The sequence below is a fragment of the Schistocerca cancellata genome, chromosome 7 (assembly GCF_023864275.1).
Source record: "Schistocerca cancellata isolate TAMUIC-IGC-003103 chromosome 7, iqSchCanc2.1, whole genome shotgun sequence".
NCBI classification, from domain to species: Eukaryota; Metazoa; Arthropoda; class Insecta; order Orthoptera; family Acrididae; genus Schistocerca; species Schistocerca cancellata.
Genome location: NC_064632.1, coordinates 105738606 through 105761544, shown reverse-complemented (window position 1 = coordinate 105761544; position 22939 = coordinate 105738606). Strand labels below are relative to the sequence as shown.

General features: G+C 37.8%; 1 protein-coding gene across 6 annotated transcripts in view; it reads left to right on the top strand.

The window, feature by feature from the left end:
- The window catches only part of LOC126091976 (ral GTPase-activating protein subunit beta), a 401079-nt gene that overhangs the window by 183901 nt on the left and 194239 nt on the right, over positions 1-22939 (top strand). For all 6 annotated transcript variants that reach the window (XM_049907338.1, XM_049907336.1, XM_049907335.1 and 3 more), the window contains 2 exons: positions 13144-13285; positions 16675-16785. In XM_049907338.1, the coding sequence (XP_049763295.1) occupies positions 13144-13285; positions 16675-16785 (253 nt within the window). The remainder of the gene's footprint in view (positions 1-13143; positions 13286-16674; positions 16786-22939) is intronic.

Here is a 22939-nt window from a genome sequence, read left to right as displayed (position 1 = left end):
TAGAAGCTACCTCCTAAGGATTCATTCTCCATAGATCCACAGAGATCTGAGTGTAGATCTGCTATGACTTGGTTTAAATGGCAATCTAGCCTGCTTCCCTTGCAAATGCACCTCACACTGGACATTATTCATTCCATAATTTTCCATTCCAGTTGCCATATTCTCCAGTAAAGTCAAATTTTTCCTATTCAAATATCCAAGTCCCCTATGCCACAAGAAACTTTTGCAGCATAAACAAAGTGATTTCCTGTTTCAGCAGTATTTTGAACTGTATTCACTTTGTAAATACCTCTTACATTACTTGCAATAGCTACAATATCACCACAAGAATCTATCACTTTGGCTCCCTCTATATCGAAGATAACAGTATTACCCTTCTTTACTATTTCACTTACTGACAACAAATTAGTTGCAATGTTCTTTACATAATGTACATCATGAGCAGTAACAATTTCCCTTTCCACATTCACAAGCAAATTAAGATCCACTTTTCCTGCGAGTTCACACCTTAACTTACATCCATCAACTGTGGAAATTCCAATGCCAGTCCTTGACTGAACATCATACAAACCTGGCGGAGCTTTGGTAATGTGCACAGATGCTCTTGAATCTAGGAACCATTCTGCATCATCATCAATTGCTTCATTAAAAGAGTAAAAAACAGAAAATGCCTTACCTTTCAGGGTAGCCTTTCTCTCAGGACTACTAGAATTAATGTGCTAACTTTTCGTTATACTGTGAAGCAATATGTCCAGTTTTCTGGCATCTGGAACATCTTATTGGCTTCTTCTTCTTGTACTCAGAGTATAAAGCCAACGCTGTTTCTTTTTCTGAAGCATTAGAATCTGGTTCAGTCTTCACATCCCGTACAATCTTTACGTTAACACTGTCTGCTGTAATGGGTATTCCCGAACTTTCAAAACCCATAATCACTGGCGAATATTTCTCTGGTAGTCCAGCTAAAAATAAAGTTCCAATCCATTCATCTGCAATTTCAAAACCAATATTTCTCAGTTGATTGGAGATTGAAATTATTTTATTCACATATTCATCCATGCTTTCACACTTATTCAATCTTGTGGTTATCAGCTCACGAAGTAATCCTACTTTTCTGGTTAAACCACCATCTTGAAATGCGTTTTTCAGTTTGTCCCATACCTTCTTTGCAGACATAGCCTTTTCTATGTGAATATAATTCACTGGATCAATCAAAAGGATTAGTTTTGATTTCGCCCTGCGATCCTTAGTAGCAAAACTTGATTCCGAAGGTTCCAATTTACCATTTATGACGTCCCATAAGTCATCCAAGTGCAAATACGCCTCAACAGCAAATTTCTAGGTTGCATTATTTTCACACCCTACAAGCCACTCTATTTGCGCTATCAGTGTTGTGCTCATTTTGCAGTTATTTTTCTTCTTAGTATAGCGTACACAATCCAGCTTCATACAAATTTCCGCGCACTTTTTGCACAAATACAGGTCACCTTAAAGCTTATTATTTCACTTTAATCCAGTAGTTGGGCCCAGAACCTGTAGTAGTTTATGCAAATTAATGCAGCTAAATGACAAATAACATCTATTTAAGGGACAAAATAAACTTTTGCTTTATTCGCACAACACATATTAATACATTTGGCTATGCAAATGTATTACATTGCCCATCAACAAACACGAAAAATGTATATTCCACAGAGTCTAATGCATTCTGCACATCATATCTTGTGCACCACTATGCATGCTGGAAAATATTTGTTCTCATATCCCCAACACATTTGGGCAGCAAAATAAATGATAAGTGATGACAGCAGAAGTAGAGAGGGTATAAAATGCGTAGTTGTAAATCAAGAAAAGCTTTTCTGGTAAAGAGAAATCTGTTAACATCTAATACACATTTCAGTGTTAGGAAGTCTTTTCTGAAAGCATTTTGTATTTAGGGTAACTCGTATGGAAATGAAACATGGACAGTAAGCACTACAGACAAGAATAGAGTGTAATACTTTGAAATGCTGTGCTACAGAAGATGGCTGAAAACTAGATGGGTAGATTAGATTACTAATGAGGAGGTACTGAATCAAATTGTGGAAAAAAGAAAATTATGCCACAGTGTGATTAAAAGAAGGGATTGTAGATAGGTATCAAGGAATTGTCACTAAGTGAAGGAGGGAAGGATGGGTGGTAGAAAAGGGAGGGGGGGGGGGGGGCTAAAAGTGTTAAGAGAGAGGCCAAGGCCTCGATGGACCAGGGAGGGAAGCTGAATCATATCAGCCTTCTGGACTGAGGACCACAACATTGTTAGGTGTTCTAGTACTGCATTTTGAAGCAGGCATCTCTTTACATACTGTAAATGTTAGTATTAGAAATGCAAATTGTTGGATCCCTAAAAGAATTAGATCTTGATGCCAGAAAAAGAGAAATTGCACAAAATGTGTAAGAAAAGAATTGCTCTAACACATGAACAAACATAAAACATATTACAAAAATCGGCCAGGTACAAGTAGAACTTGCACTCAGGATTTCATAAAAACTTAATTATGTGTATAGATAGTTCATCCATCCCAGGAATTGAGAATCTCTACAATTTTTGTCTGTTACTGACACTGAACTGCAAGACTTTCGGAAATGTTTTAATTTTAATTTTGAAGCCTGATAACAAATTACAAAAAAAATTTTATTCATGTGATATCATTACAGATTTACAATTTTCTGATTTTTTTCCTTTAGTTGTACTATGAAACGTGGGATCTTGCCAAATTTTGTGATTCTAGATCAATGGAAAGTACATTGTCCCATTTGATGAGTGAGTTTTCCAGTATCAGTATATGTGAAATAAATGGCTGTATCTTTTGATTGCATTGGCTTAGAAGCTTCAGTTTGCTACACCACCAAGGGACTTGGACATAAATTTCTACTTGATATGACTACCCTTTCCAGAGAAAACTAGTTTTTAGCAGTCAGTCAGTCAGTCAGTCAGCCAGACAGACAGACAGGCAGATGAACAACAAAGTGATCTTAGATGGGTTCCATTTCTACCAACTGAGGTACAAAACCCTTAGATATATAATGTGTGTGTGTGTGTGTGTGTGTGTGTGTGTGTGTGTGGGTGTGTGTGTTTGTGTGTGTGTTTTAAGAAAAGTAATTAAACAAGTGCAAAAAAAATTATTGATAACTATATTCAAACTGCAGTATATGAAGTAAAAGCTATGTGGTACCTAATCAGGAAGGTAGTGGGTTAATATACCGTTCTAAATTAAAATTGCACCAGAAAGGTCAGCAAATACGAGTTTTTTGTGATTGTGAGTCTATGGTATAAAAAAAGAAAACATTACTCAATTTGTAAGTTATTGGAAGACTACAGAATGTGAAATTTAAAATGCAGAACTGTCACTTCTGGTAACAACAGTGGCTCTGAACCTGGATGAGCACTGAGTTAGGCTAAGGTTGGATGACAGAGACTGGTATATTAATTTATGTGCTGCAACTCTTCTCAAGGTTGCTCAGGACAGCATGGGCAACATGTGGTCTTGGCTTACATGTTTGAAAAATAATTTCACAGAGAACTCAAAGACAAGACACAACCAACAGCCTTATGATGTCATAAATGTAAGAGCTACTATCCAAATTACTGGCTGTGTGAAGCAGATGTAACAGTGTGAGACAAGACACAACCAACAGCCTTATGATGTCATAAATGTAAGAGCTACTGTCCAAATTACTGGCTATGTGAAGCAGATATAACCGTGTTGTGAACCCAATCGCTGCCAGTAGTATCATGTGAGGTGCTGAGCCTGTTAGATGATGACAAATGCACTGTTGCAATGTACATTGTTCTTGGAACATCCAGATGTCGATACATCCTTTGTGATACTGTACACAGAACTGGAACTCTTCTAAAAAGCCAACAGGGTGCCACTCCTGTGTCCAGTGTTATTGTTGAGCAGACCATTGTTGGTCTTGCTATCTCTGCTGCCCCCTTAAGGAAAGCTGCAACAGTGGTTGCTATGCTGACTGTCAATGATGCTATGATATTGTTGCAGTTTTCCTGTGGAAACTTGTCATACTGCAAAAGTTCCTGTCTCGAGGATCATGAACTGGCTGTATGATCCTGCATGGCTATATATGCAATAGGCCTGACCTCTCATGTGCTGGTCCTATGTGACTGTTGAAATCCTGCATGGGATTGAGTATGGGTCTCCTGATAAACTGCTTCCATATTCATGTGACAGTTGTGGGACCCTGACCTTCATGAGCAGAAATATCGTACAATAGTCTCTATCACTATCAAATTGCAGAATGTGCTGTTAGACATTTCTCCTTCTTACTTGAGGCTAACATAATATACTTGTAAACAACCAACATCCAGATGTGATTTCTGAATGAAAAACATGCTGTTAAATTTTTCCTTACATACAGAATGTATGTGAGGTCACTCCTACCTACTCCATGTGGTTGCACTGAAATGCTTATCATTTGTACATCTAAGCATGTCATGCACTTCATGCTAATTTGAGGTTTGTTTCATTCTGCATTCATTGTGTTGCAATTTTAATAGCCAGCAGCATGAAAAAAAAAAGAAAAAGAAAAAAAACTGAAAATCCTTAGTTCAACAAAGAAAAAAAACTGAAAATCCTTAGTTCAACAAAAACAACAAAACATATTCACTAATTACTTTACTACAGTAGCTGAAGATTTGAAACTAAAACACTACATCAGAGTAATCCAATCAGCTAGAAGGAAGGCCCCATCTAATAAAACTCAGTTCCTTTATAGCAACATAGTAGTAAAAGCCACTAAGAAACTAAAAACACACACAGCATTGGCATTGATGCTTTATCTGACCTGATCATAGAATCTCTTAAAACATCTTCTAATAATTTCCGGGTATGCAGCCGGATCCCAAGACGAAATACGCCGGGAAAATTTCAGAAGTCACTCTTAAAACATGTACGTAAAGCTCATTCAAATCAGAAGTTTTTCCAGATGTGCTGAAAATATCCAAAATAGTACCCATTCATAAAGATGAAGAGAGATATATTTTAGTAATTACTGTCTAATTACTTTGATTTCCATTTTATCAAAGATATTATATTGATTAATTGGATAGCTAAAAAATCTACTCACCAAGTGCTGACAGAACACACATAAAAGACTGTTGTGATTGGCAAGCTTTTGGAGCCAGTGGCTGGAGAGGTCTAGGAAAAGGGGTAGATTTTGGGAAAGTCACCCAGAACTGCAGCTCAGGTGAGACGTACACTACGGGATGAGAAGGAATGACTGATTGTTGAGGACTACATCTGAACGAGATTGGAAATCCTGAGAGCTTAATGGTGGAAGACAGGGTAATATGCAAGACAGAGATTACTATTGAAACATCGTGCACTAGTTAATAAGTGTGAGAAGCTAAGTGCATTGCACGAAACAAAGGTGGGAGGGGGCGGTGAAAAATAGATGGCAAAGACAATAAAAGATGTAGAGAACTAAAACGGAGTGAAGCAAAGAGCAGTTACAGTGAAAAAAAGCTGAGACAGAAGAAATTAACATAAATTTAGGCCAGATGATTGGTGGAACCAAGGACATGTTGTAGTGTTAGTTCCCATCTGCAGAGTTCTGAGAAACTGGTGTCTTGGGGAGGAATCCAGATAGCGTGTGTGGTGAAACAGGCACCGAGGTCATGAATGTCATGTTGTAGAGCATGCTCTGCAATAGGATATTGCGAGTTGCCAGTATATACCCTCCGCCTATTCCCATTCATCCTAATTGATAATTTGGTGGTGGTCAAGCTGATGTAGACGGCTGAACGGTGTTAACATAATAGCTGGCGTATGACATGTCATTTCACGGGCGGCTCTCCCTTTGATGGTATATGTTTTTCCAGTTACAGGGCTATTATAAGTGGTTGTAGGAGGGTGCATAGGGAAAGTCTTGCAGCGGGGATGGTCACAGGGGTAGGAGCCATAGGGTAGGGAGATGGATGCAGATAGTGCATAGGGTCTGACAAGAATTTTTGACTTTCACAAAATTTACCCCATTTCCTAGACCTCTCCAGTCCTTTTCCTTCACCCTTCTTCTTTCCCCTTCAACCCTTCTGCCTGAAGAAGGAGCCACTGGCTCTGAAAGCTTGCAAACGACAACAGTCTTTTACGTGTGTGTTCCGCTGCCACTTGGTGAATAGATTTTTTATCCATACAATTAAATAATTTTATCAATAATTAATTGTTTTGGTTGTTATATTACATTTTTATGTTGTTTTTTATGTAACAGGATGACAACATTCGTTATACTAACTGATTCACAGTATGGCTTCAGGAGCCTGAAATTGACACACTTCTGTACATACATATGTATACAGTGGTTCTGATGGATGGTAAAAGACAAGTATTAGAAATATTTTTATGTAATTATTTAACCTGATCAAATTAGGAGCTTCATTCTCAGCTCAGCTCTGCGGTGCGACTGGATGCTGATATGGATGGACATGTGGTGAGCACACCAATCTCCCGACTGTTGTCAGTCTTCATGACCAGAGCCACTACTTCTCAGGCTAGTAGCTCCTCAATTGGCCTCACAAGGGCTTAGTGCAGCATCTTCTTGCCATCAGTGCTTGGCAGGCCCAGATGGTCAAGCATCTAAGTGCTAGCCAAACCTGGCAGCACTTAACTTCTGTGATCTGATGGAAGCTGGTGTTACCACAGTGACTGGTGAGGCCGTTGGGAAAAAAAGTATTTATAAGTGTACAAAATCGATATTTTCAGATATAGTGATATGGGGAAGGGAAATTTAAGTAGACTGCATTAGCTAAGAACATTGGTAGATAAGGTAGATCTGGTTAGAAAGAAGGATTTTTTGGGGTAATGAGTACATGCAGGGACAAAGGTAGACATTCTCATTGCATCAGTAGCTATGTTGTTAACTCTCTTTTGAAACTCAAGATGTTACTCACCTCTCTAATATAAGAGGAAGTTTATTCCAGAGTCAGATTTCTGCTACTGAAAAGGACTCCAGGAAAGTGGCTGAGTTATGGATTGGGATAGAATGTATTTTGCTCTGATGGTAACAGGTGTTTCTGCTATGTTGAAAACAAGAGTGTTGAGATCAAGGAGAGATATGAGGGACAGTGTAAGTTGATAGGTCAGTAAAGGAGACAGTGAGACTGGAAACTCTGCGCTTGTCTGCATGTAGCAACGACAGTTGTGCATTATGGTGGTGAAACATGATCAAAAATTGAACGTCACAGATATATAGAACACAGGCATTCATAACTAGTTCGAAGCTTTCCAGAGAAACATCGTGCAGGATAATACCACTGTAATCAATAATTGGAAGTATAAAGATATGTACAGTTTTCTTTTTCAGGTCAAAAGAGAAAAGATTTTTCTGTTGTTGTATGGCATAGAAAGATACACATGCCATCTTGCAAATTGCAGCTGTGTTCAGTCCAATGTAGATTTTCATCTATTCATCATCCAACATAATTTTTGATGTTTGTGTAATTTTCACTATTACTGAAGTAGGTTTTTTTTTTTTTGCTGGTTTCAGATGTATTGTTAGTTTTTCTCTATCACATGCAGTTTTTTCACAAAACAAGTAAACTCATTTTTCGTTTGAACCTAAGCTCCACTGAGAGAAATGTTATTGTAGTTGATAAATCTTATTTCCACATGATGCAGTAGTTGCAGTATTATGAAAAGGAAAGTTGCTACACACCATATAGTGGAGACGCTGATTCACAGATAGGCACAACAAAAAGACTATCACAAATAAAGCTTTCTGCCGGTAAGACACTCATCAAAAATAGATGACACACGCGCGCGCGCACACACACACACACACACACACACACACACACACACACACACACACACAGACTTTTTTTGTTGTGCCTATCTGTGACTCAGCATTCTGGATTTTCCATTGTTTGATTGATGCAGTAGTTGGTCACACATATTACAGCCATCTGGCTGTTAGGCAGTAAGCTATAGTTCACTGTTGACATGGTGTAATGTTGTGAGGATATATTTGTGTTGTTAAATGTAGTTTTTCAGCTTCTTTGAAATGAGTTCTCGTAAGTGTTTGAATAACCCAAACAGACTGTTATGTTTGTTGTAACTACTTCATTGCTAAGCAAAGACAGGACCTTAAGAGTTTTGTGGAAAAATTCTACCACACGTTCTTTGGTATAAGGCTTGGCAATCAAGACAAAAGCTGTTCAGTGCACAAGATAAGCCATACATGTACCGTACATGTGTTGAGGGTTTGAGTGAGGAAAAATAGGGAGAGGAAATCAACACCTTTTGCAATTATCAAGGTTTGGAGGGAGTTGCAAGATCATATTTGTGGTTAACAATTATGAGAAGGACAGATTGCTACCCATAGTAAAGATGACATGTTGAGTTACAGACAGGCACAGCTTTAGATAGAATTTTTTATGGCTACTATTGTTTATCGTCACAAGGTAATCAAGGAGTCTCTGTTCCATTCACATTTAAATTGTATATGAAGTACCAAACAATGGAAAATCCAGTATGGAATGTGACAATGTTATATGAAGTACCGGTTCAGTTTCCAGGAGGGACTATATCTGTTGTTGGTTAATATATGGTATGTCTGAGTTTAGCATTTCTCACAGCTTGATTGATGCTCTTCTGCTTCTGCTTGTAAGCAACATGATTTTCAGATGTAGCTCGTAGTTTTTATATCTGATGTGCATTTCACAAGGGTTTGTACAGAGATCACAAGTTTTTCTTTTCTGTGTCAATGATTTAATGTTGAATATCGTGTCCCACAAAACCACATTAGTTGTTGTTGACTTGGCAATTATAATAAAAACCGAAAAAGTGAGGTCCTTCAAGAAAAAATAAACACTGTCACTAACTCAGTGTCAGGTCCCATTTAAACCACTAATTATAAATAACAAGAAAACAGTAAAACTAAATTTTCACACTGCGCAAAATATAAACAGCCAACATTCTCAGGTTCAAGTGACATGAATGTCACACATAATAACTCAAAACTGAGGAAAGATTAATATCCTCTAAGAATTAAAAAAATTAAATATACCATCATTGCTCTATATCTACAACTTGGAAACTTTACTGTTCAACAAGAAACATGAAATTAGTAAATAAATAAATAATAAATAGAATTCATAAAGTCACAGTCACTGCACAGGACAGGACTGTCTTCATGTGTAGTTTTCCAAAGCCATCTTCTAGAGCAGATGTGACATCCATAGCCTCTCAAGTTTATTATTCCACTTATTAGGGTTCATTTTTTCTTTCAAGCCTCCCTCCCTTCCCAATTGCAATTGTTATTTTGCTGATTTGAAGGGTGAATAATACGATGTTTATGGAAATCCGTTGTACTTTGAACTCAAGTTTTAAGACACATTGTGTCCAAAGACATTCTGGTACTGTCTCTTGTATGTTCATGATTCTTTGCAGAAATGATTCAGAAGTTGTGTTATTTGTCTAAGAACTACAGTTCTCTAAGAACTACAGGAATTAATGATACACAATGGTTAGGAAGTACTCTGTTCAACAGAGTTTGAGGGTAAAGAGTGATTTTGATTGTCAAGATGAGGTGGAAGAAGGTTAAGGTAATTGTGTCACAGAGAAAGATGGTGAGAGACTGATGAAGATGGAGAAAGGGATGACAAAACAAGGAAACTTTTAATTGTGAAAAGATAATAAGACCATGTATCTGACATCATCACACTTACTTTCCTGGAATTACAGGTAAAGTTAAAAATGCTCAAACTGCAATCGAATGTTGGGATAATGGATCAATTGATGAATCTGTACGTGGACACTACCAATGATCATTCCTCTGGAGAGAGGGCCATCAACACCAGGAATCTACAGATGGAATCACCATGGAGGAACTTTGTGGGACTGAAGGTGATGGCGTTGAACAAGTCATCCTCATGATAAATGTCAAATGATTTAAGATCCAGATACCTTTCCATCGTTTTGACAAGTGAACTACCAGAATTCAACTGTCTTACTCTGATTTCTGGAAAATTGTCAGTACAGCTATTGCACAGAGAACAATGTATAAGGTGCATTCAAATGAAACCTGGTCATTAGTGTAAAGTAATGGTAACAATTTTATTAACTCAAAAATGTAGTTATACACAATACACATACTCAAAAATAGTCTGGCACATTTATCCCATTGCAACAATAGTTGGTCGATTCCATCCTTGAAGAAGCTAGTAGGCTGCTGTTGGATCCACGCCTGGACTCAGTCACACTCTTCGTCATCCATTGCGAATAGCTGTCCACGAATAGCTTGTTTTAGAGCACCAGACACGTGAAAGTCACACGGTGAAAGGTCAGGACTGTACGGTGGATGTTCCATCGTTTCCCACCAAAACTGCTACAATGTCATCTTCAACGCATTGGCTGTGTGTGGGCGAGAATTATCATGCAGGAGGATAACGCCATTGGACAATGTTTTGTCTTGATGGCTTGTTCTGTAAAGTGGATTGATAACACTGGGCATTGATGGTGGGTCCCTGTTCCAGAAACTCAACAAGTAGTGGACCCTTGTGGTCAAAAATGGACATTGTGACCTTCCCAGAACTAGTGTGCTGGCCTTTGATTTCGTTGGAGGTGGTGAAGTTGCATGTTTCCACTGCTTGCTCTGACAGTTGCTTTCCATTTCAGAATGGTGACACCATGGTTCTTCACCTGTGACAACATGTGACAGAAATCTGTATTCCTCCTCATGATAACGTTGCAGATGACTCAAAGACAGCGCCATTCTAGTATTGCCCTGTTTGGCAGTCAGTTGGTGGGGAACCCACTATGCACAGATTTTTCGAATGGTCAAGTGTTGATGCATTATGGTGTGGGCGGTGCCCGCTAATACCCTTTAACTGATGGATCTTGTCCTTGTTGATTCTGCGGTAGTCCAAGAGTAAAATATTCCCTTCTGCAACCATTTCTGGTGCGATGACACGATGAGCCTGTCCAGGAAGAGCATCGTCTTCCAGTGACTCGAGCTACTCAAGGAATCGTTTGCACCATTCTACAATGCTTGAACATTTCAGACTGTACTCACCGTACACAGCCATCATCCGTTAATACATTTCACGGCCTACAACTCCCTCTGCTACCAAAAATCGAATCACTCCTCGTTGTTCCTGCTTACTCGCCTGCACATTCGGTAGTGGACGATAACTTGTGTGACCACCTTCTCTTCGACGTGAAACCACACTGCCACTATGCAACATCAAACACTGTGCACGTGTCAGTCTCTCTGCCAATAGATCGTGCCACCATACCCGCAGTTACGTGGTGCCACCTTACGTGTATGGTAAAGATAGAAGCACTGACCAGGTTTCATTTGAATGAACCTCATAGCTGTGGATGAAATGTTTTCATGGTAGATGTGTTTTTCAGCAGTACATACTGTCAAAACCAAATGTGTACATAATAAAACAATTTTCTCTGGCTGATGGCAAGACAAGTTTCGCAGTCAACATGGATATTTGTGTTGGAGAATAGCAAGCATGTCTTTTATGTGCCAATGACAAGCCAGGTGAAGTGATGAAGAGAATGGCTAAACAGGTATTTGGATCTAGTCACTATATTACTGCCAATAATTTTTTGCTGTTTTGATGTCATCAGTTATCTGAAAACAACTGGCTGCCATGCATTGTCAATGTCAGAAAAAAATAAGATGCAATTGTCATCAGATCTTGTTGATTTTACAGAGAAGAAACAGTATAGTAGTATGTTCAGCTTCAGTCGTGGGATGCTTTCAGTTTCCTACATACTACATGACAACAAATTTATGATTCATGTAACTTTGCTTCATAGTAATGACACCATTGATTATGATCATGTATCTGGATGGGAAAGAAGCCAGAGATATAGTCATTTTCCACAAATCAACAAAAGATTGTGTTAATACTGCAGATAAAATGTGTGGCACCTACAGTGTGAGCCACAGCATCAAATGTTGGCCAATGATAATCTTTTCCACAGTATTGGAAGTGTGTGGTCTCAATACTCAGGATATTTACCTCTGAAAACAACTGGAAAAACTTTATAGAAGAATGTTTTTTGTAGAAATATACTGAAGAAGTAGGAAAATGATTGAAACCCCTCCAGCGTGCAAAGCTGCTGAAAAGATTTCTTGCTTTAAAAGAACAAGCAAAATCACCATATCCCCAAATAAGTGGGACACACAGATGGATATTACACCATGTGTCCCATGCAGGTGAGGTCTGCCAACTGTGTGTGTGTGTGTGTGTGTGTGTGTGTGTGTGTGTGTCAGTGCATTTCTTTTGCTAATTCTGTGTGATTGAGAGGGATGCTAGCAGCATATAGCTGCATGTCCAGAAAACTGAAAGTGTTTGTTGGTGGCCTAAAAATTTTAGTTTTTTCTGTTTTGTTCCTTTCATGGTTAATTGATGATTTTCATAGAATCCAGTTTTATTTGCTCTTATCTCTGTAAGTCCCTGTGGAGGTTAGTGATTATGTTTAAGGCGCTAAAATAGAGAAACAAGTGATAGGTGAGTTCCCAGTCTGCACCTGTCGGGGGCACTGTAAATGAACTCACGAGTCTTAGAACTGCCCCAACTGAGATTTTATTACTTACATTAACTATCATGGAAGGAAGTAGTGTACTGTAAACAGTTTAGAAAAACTTCCAAAAATATGCTTTCCAATTCTATCATTAATGTTGGAATTATTGATGTTATCAAAAAAAAAAAAAAAAATTGTAGAAAATTATAAAATTCTCTCTCACACTACATATTCTTTTGAGCTTATCAATTTTCTTTTTGTGTTTAACTGTAACATCACACTAAAATGTCAGTGATGTATTTTGTGGAGGTAACTTGTCATCTCTTAGTTGTAAACAATTTTAATTTCATGGTGCTGTCTCTCACTGAACATAGATAATGATTTCCTTAATGAAGCAGATGCTGTAGGACAACTAGAAACAAACACTTACAATAAAATTTCTCTGCTTTGTATAACTCATAGTGAATTATATGTTACATGACTGTTTTGTACACTTCTGTTAATGACTGACAACTGTGATGCCCATTGTTTTTTCACTTTCTGATTTTTTTAAAAGTAGATTGGGGTTTAATCAATATTTATTTTGCTTTGTTTTGTTTTTTATTTTCAGAATCTACTAATCAAGGAACTGAGTAACACAAATCCCGAGAGAGGGCATGTAACTTTTGCACAGCTGAAGCCACGACTTATGAATCTGCTCATCAATGCTCTTCAGGTTGAATCAGATTCTCAGAATGCACAGATGCTTTTAGGTATGCTTTAACAAAAGTGTAAGTTAATGTAGCTGCCAATGATTTGCCAACTCTTTGAATGGCTTTTCCTTTTTCTGATGCCCATTGGTCAGTGAAAATTAATTTTAAGGAAAAGAAGCAAAAATAAAGGAAGCATCATTAAATAAAAATAAAGAAATTGTTGTAAAAAGAGAGAGGGGTGCTTGGTAAAGGAAACTAGAACATTTATTTGACTAATTATAAATGATAGTCACATATTATAATGTTTAAGGGATAAGTGTTGCAACTGACTAATCAAACCATTGCTACAATTCAGCATCATCATAATTGCTGGTATTCAGGTATCACACATGGGCCCATCATTAAATAAAAATAAAGAAATTGCTGTAAAAAGAGAGAGGGGTGCATGGTAAAGGAAACTTGAACATTTATTTGACTAATTGTAAATGATAGTTACATATTATAATGTTTAAGGGATAAGTGTTGCAACTGACTAATCAAACCATTGCTACAATTTAGCATCATCATAATTGCTGGTATTCAGGTATCACACATAGGCCCACATTTGAATTTATCAGCATACGAGGTATGTTCAAAAATTCTGGAACTTTGTCCACAAACTTTTTCCGCACTTATCATTTACTTATTGTACATGATCTCCTTCGAAATACTTTCCTCCACAATTGATACACCACTCCCAATGTCATGTCCACTTCCAGAAGCAGTCTTGGTAGGCTTCTTGCTGGGTCGCATGAATTTTCTTTTATCTATTGTTGCAAATCTTTGCCCTTTCAACGTGTTTTTCAACTTTGGAAATCAAAAAAACGGTGCATAGGAGCCAGGTCTGGAGAGTACAGAGGCAGCATAGTGATTTTGTGTTTTGTACAATAGTAACACACCAACAGATGAACGTGCAGGTGCATTATCATGATGCAAGAGCCATGAATTGTCTCGCCACATTTCAGGCCGTTTCCTTCTCACATTTTCTCGCAGGCGTCACAACATGTTCCGAATGTACCGTCAATTAACAGTTTGTCTTTGTGGCCTGAATTCATGATGAACTAATCCTTCAAAGTTAAAGAAAACTATCACCATGGCTTTGACATTTGACCTGACCTGACGAGCTGTTTTGGTCTTGGAGAACCTTTCCCGAGCCACAATGAAGACTGAACCTTGGTCTCGGTATCATAACTGTAGACCCATGTCTCATCACCAGTTATGATTCTCTTAAGGAATATCTCATTCTCATTTGCGCAATCCAAAAGCTCTTCACAGATTGTGAGGTTGAAGGTCTTGAGCCATGGGACAAACTTGGTGGCAACATGATGCATACCAAGATGCTGTGTGAAGATTCCAGAACTTTTTGAACAGACCTAGTATGTGAACATAATTTCTAGTTGATTACTTACTTCCAAGAGATAAAATTGCTTTTACTGCCGATAGAAAAATTTTATGTAAGAGATGCTAATCCTTCGCTCTTCAGGAAGGAAATATAGATCAGTTTATGAAAGTGGGAACTGTTTAAGCTGAGACAGACCCATTTGTTGTGATGACTAAGAGCAGACAAAGATGAAGGAGAAGGTGTTAGGGAGAGTGGGAGATTGAAGATAGCACATTGATAAGCACTGTGCCAATTTCCATTCAGGGATGATGGAAGGGACAGAATGAGATGAAAATGTGGATTAAAGAGGAAATGAATGCCTCCAAATTTCTCCTTACAAAAATATCTCAGGAATCTCAACCCTTACTAAAGCTGACTCCTGGGCTATTGGTGACCTGAAGACAGATCTCTGTGTTGCCATCCTATTAGCAAAGACAGCACCACTGTAGTACTTTACCTTAGGAAATATGTGGTAGAGGGACATCATCACTTTCGCTCAAAATAATTCATTCTCTCGCTAAGTGATGCAGTTCTGTTCTGATCCACCAAAGGTACTAGATTTGTTAGATTTTGCTTCTATGCATTGGTGTCCTGAAGTAAAGAGTAGCAAGTAGCTTATATAACACACAGAATTAGTTAATGACAGTTAGATTACACTATTATACATATCTTCAGCCTGAGTCCCATCACAGTTTTCTCTGCTTCAAATGAAGTCTACTAAATGATACTTTTCCTTTAAATTCAAATGTACTCAGGTGGTTCCCTTTCTTGCTCTTTCAAGACCAACTTAAGCATCAATTGCATACACTCAAATATGTAAAAGTTTCATGGCAACCCATATTTTCTTGAACTGTGTTTCCTGACGTACAGACATCATTCTTTTTTCAATAAATGGAAAGTGGTTAGAATTTTCCATCACAGAATCTGGGCCCAGGATTTTACAGTAAGAATTCCTAAACGATGACAATTTACTGCAGACTGACAGTTGTGTATTATTAAATGATATCACCTTTGTACCATCACTTGCTCTGTGCTATCTAAATAACCCTTGATTTTCTCATATGATTTACTTAACAGTGATGTCTTAACTGACATTGTAAATATTCAGATTTTAATTGTCTCTTTTAAATTCCTGTTGGGCAATTTATTGTACAGTTGTGTTGTCTTATAGAAAATGTTACTTTGTGGGTTTTGTTTGTTTACCTTTGGTAAATGTAAGTGTAGTCTGGCTCTTGTTCCATGATCATGAATGTTGCTGTTTGTGAAATAATTGCTTATGTTCTTCATGATGTGCTTAACAGATTGGTGGATGTACTCATAGGGTGCAGTTGGAATCCCCAACCATTTAAATAGATCTTTGCAGGGTGGCTAGTTACTATTTTGCTTTATTTGAAACCTGTTTTAATCTACCCTTTGGACCCTGTTTATCAGATATGGTTAGAAACGGTCATTGGAATTTATTCATAATAATTCCAGTTTTTTTCATGGAAATTTTATACTCCACAGTATCAAAGGCTTTTCATAGCTCTAAAAATATAGCTGTGTCCCACTCGTCTTTGATTAGTAAACTATGAAAATTCTACTGTGGTTTATTCTGTGCTCCTCTATTCTTGAAACTGAATTGTTCTTCACTGAGGATGTTATATTTATTCAAAGAATTCATTAGCCTGTCTTTCATAATGGATTCTTTTATTCTTGAGAATCTGAACAGTAGAGAAAAGAACCTGTAATTTTCTATATCTTTTGTATCACCTTTCTGTAGTAGAAGCACAACGATTGCTTGTTTCAGATACTCCAGAAAGTTACCTGAGCTGAAAGAGTCATTTGCCATGTCAGTTAAAGGGGCTGTATACTGATTATGCATTCTTTAAGTACACAGTTAGGCACTTCTTCTATGACGATTGACTTCTTGATTTTTAATTTTTGCTCTGTTTTCCTGACTTCGTAAGCTGAGGTTGGTAACATAATCACTGTATTTGACACAAAAACTAAGTTTGGCAGCAAATACATTTCTGTATTGTTTCTGAAGGTGGGCTAATGCTCAGTGTGCAAGACTCAGCTTCTGCAGAAGAGGTAGAACAAGTGACCCAGCCTGATGTGGGACCAGGAAGTGACACAACATCAAATCTTCTTTCATCAGGTATGATACAGCAAAATATTATCCTCATTGTCGTTTCAAATAGCCCTTTTCTTTTAGTAATGTACTAGGCATAACACTTTCAAAAGCTTCTCTCTGTTAACTGTCAAGGAATTACATGTTCCCGCATCATGAAAAAAATATTCAGTGATGGAAATGATGTTTTACTAATTTGGCAGATATATTTTGTGAGAGAATCTTACACACAGTTCCATTTCCAATGTTGATATAAGAGTAATTCAGTTCTTGAATAAACCTCTTGCAGCTTTGGTGTATAAGGACTAATTCCAAAATTCATTTAGGAATTGGCAGAGAGCTACTGCCAGATTGAAACTTTGAGTAAGACAATGAGGTACTTTTAGGTGGCTCATCAGGTAGTTTTTTACTCATGAGAGCCAGTGGTATGTGGTGCTTCTGATTATACTCGACATAAAAGTATAGTAGGCATAAGAGCTGAATCCTATTTAATTTTGTGTATATTGTATGAATTTCTCAATCTATATTTTGTTTCCCAACAAGGTATTCCTAATAAAATAAAGTCTGCATTTATTGATTAGTCATAGAGTGTATTGTATATGTCATTCAGAATAAGCAGAAATATGCTGTGGCCCAAAACTTATCTCATGCCTGACAGATAACATCTAGTGTAACTAGGGTTTAGAAATTTGTCTTTTCGGCTTTTATAAATAAGGTATGTAGTTTTTTTACTCCTACCTCTTATGGTAAGTCATGATAAAAGACACAGATCTGACACGTGCGAGGATAACGAAGAGACCAACAATGATGCAAAAGGCTGGATTTCTGACTTTGAGGAATATTGTGGAAGCATCTGAGGAATAAACCTTTGATAATTACCATCCTGCTCTCTATTACCTTGTAAGTTTAACCCAGTAGGCAGACATTGTCATCTCAGATGCCTGTAGTGCAAATACAACATTCAGTATCAACATTTCTTGTTTCTGTCAACACTTCAATAATCACTAAATTCTGCATATTATATTTTATTTTTCATTTCATAGGAATTCCGAGTATTAAACTGCAAACTATTGTGGAAAACTATTGTGATAATGTGTCAAATTATAACTGCATGGTGATAGACAGCACACCATAAACATTTCTAATTTAAATTAGTTTTGCTATTGGAACACTACAAACTCATCTCGCAGCACTGAGTAAACTGCATTGTCTTAAATAGTTGTAACCCTAGTATTGTCTTCTTCTCATTAATTTGTATATGACATTAATTTGTAAAAGTAAAACTACTGTTTGTTGCTTTGCTGTATATACTTATGGTCCTTCTCCCCTGCAGATAACAGCAGATATTGGTGGCAGGTTCGCCATAATTTGTTCAGGCTTTAATTTGATGTATTCTGCTTAAATTTATTTTGTTGATTTCATTCTTAATATAGAGTATTTATCATTATGAGTGAGCTTGACTTTTGAATGATAAACTTATATTTTGTTTTTAAATAGTGCATCCTCATTGCTGTTGACAGTGAACATCAAGTGAAAGCCTTCTGAAAGTAGTATTGTAATTATTTCTGAGAGATAGTGAATAAAAACAAAGTTTATCACTGTGCTTCACTTCATGCTGCATAAATAGGAGTGTTAATGTAATGTACTGCATGTTGCTGAGTGATACAGCTCAAAGTGGCCTACCGTTTGGCAGAAAATTTTCTGTACTTAATGTTTGTGAAAATCAAAAGCTCTGTACTTAAATCTAGATACCTACCACTTGCAAACGATGTTGTTTCAGTTAAACTATCTGAGTGTGCCTCATGACTAAGTCAGAACTCGCCAAGTGGCAGTTTAAAGTTTTGACTAGATGTTTGTCATGCTTAGATGACTCACTTAGAAGGACAGTGGCCACAATATTTTCTCCTCACAGATATTGAACACGCTTACTTGAATATTTTATCTCATTTTTCACTACTTCATTTACTAAACAGAACTGAATAAGTGTCTACTCTCTTGTAAACTATCAGTTAATGTTTTCGCCCTGTGACCTGCTTCCATTTTACCAAAGCTGAAGCTCGATGTCTCTTTCTTGTACCTAGTTACATCCATAAAAGCTTTACACCCAGTCCAGGCACATTAATGTGATCACAGCATATGTTTGATGTCAACATGCAAAAACAACTCATAGAGGGCAGGTGACAACTCTAGTAGTGGAAGGCGTATAAAGTGTGTTAGGGTGATGCGGAAAACAGAGCAGTTGTTGTCTTATTATGGAAATGGAGCGACTTACCTGATGTCGAAAAGGGCATGATCGGACAAAAGCCAGAAGCATTTCCAAAATGGATAAATTTGTGAAGAGTTTGCATGCTGCCACAGTTAAAGTATATCATGAATTGCAAAGTGGCACTATCCTAAACCATTATCGAGGCAACTGTGGTGCACCACGGATCGTAGATAGCAGGGGTGGACAATGGCTGCAGAGATGCGAATGGGCAAATAGATGTGCAACTGTTGAGCATCTGTCAACCCAGATGAATCAAGGGGCTACCAACAGCGTCTCCTTAATGATGATTCAGTGAATGTTTCAGCATATGGACCTCCACAGCACACTCCTCGCTCATGTACATATGCTGACTGCTATTCATCAGCGACGAAGGCTGGACTTTGTGCACCAGTACTGCAGCTGGACATCCACTGAGTGGTGACAGGTGGCACTTCCGGATGGATAATGTTTTATGATCCATCGGACAGGTAGCCTGTGTGTAGGGCCCTGCAATCATTGGAAGGGTCCAGGCCAGAGGAACGGACATTGTGATCTGGATATTGTTTTTGGGCATTCCCTCAGTGATCTTGTTATTCTGGAAGGCACATTTGATCGACACAAGTATGTCTCTATCCTAGGGGACCATGTCTGCTTCTACATGCAGTTTTTTTTTCTCAGCATGATGGCATCTATGTTCAAGATCAGTGCAACATATTGCACAGCTCGCAGTGTACACGAGTGGTTTGAAGAGTGCCAGGATGAATTTAGCATACTCCCCTGGCCACCAGATCCCCCAGATTTAAACCCAATTGAGAATATATGAACCATCTCCATCAGGCTGTTCACGCCATGGATCCTCAGTCGTGAAACTTAGTCCAGGTGGCAATGGTAGTGGAGTCGGCATGGCTCCACCTCCTTATTGGTACTTCCAGAAACCTCATTGACTCTCTTTCTGCATGTCCGCATTGCAAAAGGTAGTTATTCACACTTTTGAAGAGTGGTCAAATTAATATGATGGGGCAGTGTATATATTAGTACTCTTATTGCATCTCTCCTACTATGCATATGCGCAATTGGTATCGTGATTCTTTTTCTACATTTACTGTCCATCTCCCAGAACACAGAAGAGCAAATTATAGATTTCACAAATAATATGACATGGGCTAACACAGCTGAGTATTTTGCATGGGCTGGTAGTTGGAAAAAGTTAGGAATGATAATCTTTCCACAAATTAATACATTGACACACTATAATGACAAATTTTGATTGTGCAAGAAATGCTATTGAGACAATGGCTTTTACTATGAAAGGAAATGCAGCGACTGTAGTAATCTGCCAGTTATTCCACCTACCACCTGCAGCGGATGTAAATTGGGCCGCTATGGCCAGTGTAGTGCACACTGACATTCAAACGACATGCCCCCAACTACATTAGGCAAACACCAGGGGCAGCCCGCTCACCGTCTACTGCCAACAGGTCTGCCATACATGCACAACACTACATCAGTGATGCCTGGCATGGATAGCAGCTTTGTAAGGGCATACATGGGCCTCCGGGCCCTCAGTTGTTAAAAATGTTTGAGACTTGTAAACTCCTTTCATTTTATGCTTGTTGATGTCACTCCATGACCCAATAAACTGTATCACTTTAACTGCTGTGTGTTTCATTGTGTTCATAGTTAGACAAACAACCAGTCACTATATTATTAAAAAATTCATGACACAACTAGTGACCAGTTCCTTCAGTTCTTTATCCAGTAAGGTACAACCCAAGTACGGTGTCCCCTCATCCACTACGGGAAAAAATCACATAAAGGCCATTGGAAATTACAATAACTGGTTGTGTTACATAAAGCAGGGTAAATGAATGTTTGTAAAAGGGGATTCAAATTGTGTCAAAATGGAAGTATAAACTGACCTTAGTATTGAAATGGTTAGGGTTTTTTGGTAGAGAACAGGGACTATGGAAAAAACGAAACTGATTCCCTTTCAGCAATTGTAGTAGAGTTTTATGAATGCTTTGTAACCAACTGTAAATCAAGCAGCAAATGTGGCGAAAATAATGTGATCAACAAGGTTTCATTGGACGGTTCAGCTCATTACAGCACATTCCTTCAAGACCTCCTATGTAAATGATTAAAAAAAATGCTTAAGTTTGAAGCAGAATTCAGCTTTCTTGACTGGAACCCTTGAGTGCCCTCACAGGTCATGATATTTTCATAACAAATTCCATTGCAGCAAGATCAGTTGAATGGTTCAAAATAAAGTATTATTCTTATCTGTCATTGTGTTGCTCTTCACCAAGCTATAACTGTCATATGTATTTCCCAAGGTCCTCTGAAATATTGTGTAGAATGTTTAATATCTTGTACTGCCTCTCCAATGAAAATACAGCCCATAAAATTTGTTGCAAAACTCCGTTTATTCAGTGATAGTCTAAACTGTACCCAGTGTAATACTCTGCACAACCTTCAGTAGTGTCGTGCAATAATTGTATGCAGTGTGAATCCATGAAGATGTTACAAATTTACAGGGATGATGGAGAAGGGTGAATGTGTCAATTTGAGGTAAGGGATCCTGATCCAGAAATGACCTAATTGAAAGTTATGATCAGAAATCATTGTAATACCTCTGAGAGTGGAATATATGTACTGGTACTGTTGTTGTTGTTGCTATGATTGTTGGGTAGGCAACTTTCAGAGCTGGTAATAAGAACAAAACCAACAAAAAAGTCTTGAGAACAAGGGCTCTAGAATACATACCTTAAGATTTAGGAGCACTTGTTCATCTTTGCTATTTTGAAATGTTTCTTTTATGGAACAGGTGCCCATAGCTCTTGAAGTATACGTTTTATAGAGTCCATATTTTCTGAACATTTTTCTTGTTTTGGTCCATAATATCTTGTCCGCAAATATGGAAACCAAGTAGCTTGCAGGGGAAGAGATGAACTTCACATTACCAAAGATGAACAAGTGCTCATAGCTCTCAAGCTATTTATTTTAGAGCCCGTGTTTACTAGAAATTTTTTCTTGCTTTGGTACACCCTACCACCTCTCATAGTTGCCTATCCTACAGTCTTAGCATCAACACTACCGGTAGGTGTATTCCATTGACAAAGTTATCAGAACAATTTTCGCTTATAACTTTTGACTCAGTTGTTTCCAGACCAGGGTCCTTTACCTCAAATTTATACATTAACTCTCCACCATCATCACATGAATGACCCTGTATATAGAGCATTTGACAAATGCACCTTTATATTCAGGCCTCCACATTGCAAGTGTCATTTGCGTAAGAAATGTCCAAGGTTACAACTATCAGAATCAATTTTTCTACTACAGTATGACGCCCTTACACAATGTTTATCAAGAAACAATATTATCCTTAAAATTAGATTAGATGTTAACAATTCTTGTAAATAAATTATATATTTTTCTTGAGGTGACTAATTAATGTTGTGTACCAGTAATGTATCAGTGTATGCTGGAAAACATCATGAAGAGTCATCATGTGGAAGTTTGGGAAGATTACCCCACAGTCTGAGGATTTCTGGCTTAAGGCATCCTACTTACACTTTAGTCCAGTAAGTCTGTAAAACCTTCTGTGGAGGTTGGTGACAATGTGGCCAGTCGTTTTTATGATCAATCCAAGCCCACATAAATGGTGGCTCACAATAAGACATTAGATTTCAAAACACTACCAAGTGTTATATGAAAATCAGCATGGTGAAATAATTGACAAGAATGGTGTCTGTATGCTCAGAATTATTGTTTGTTTTAATGAATTTGATTTTGAAATATTTAAAAACAATTAAGTCACAGTAATTAATCATCTGAAATTGATTCCATTTAAATATGTTCACATATTGTAGTGCAGAGTAGGAGCAGTATCTCCAACAATATGTAACCCCTAAAGAAAACTGTATTGAAGGATAC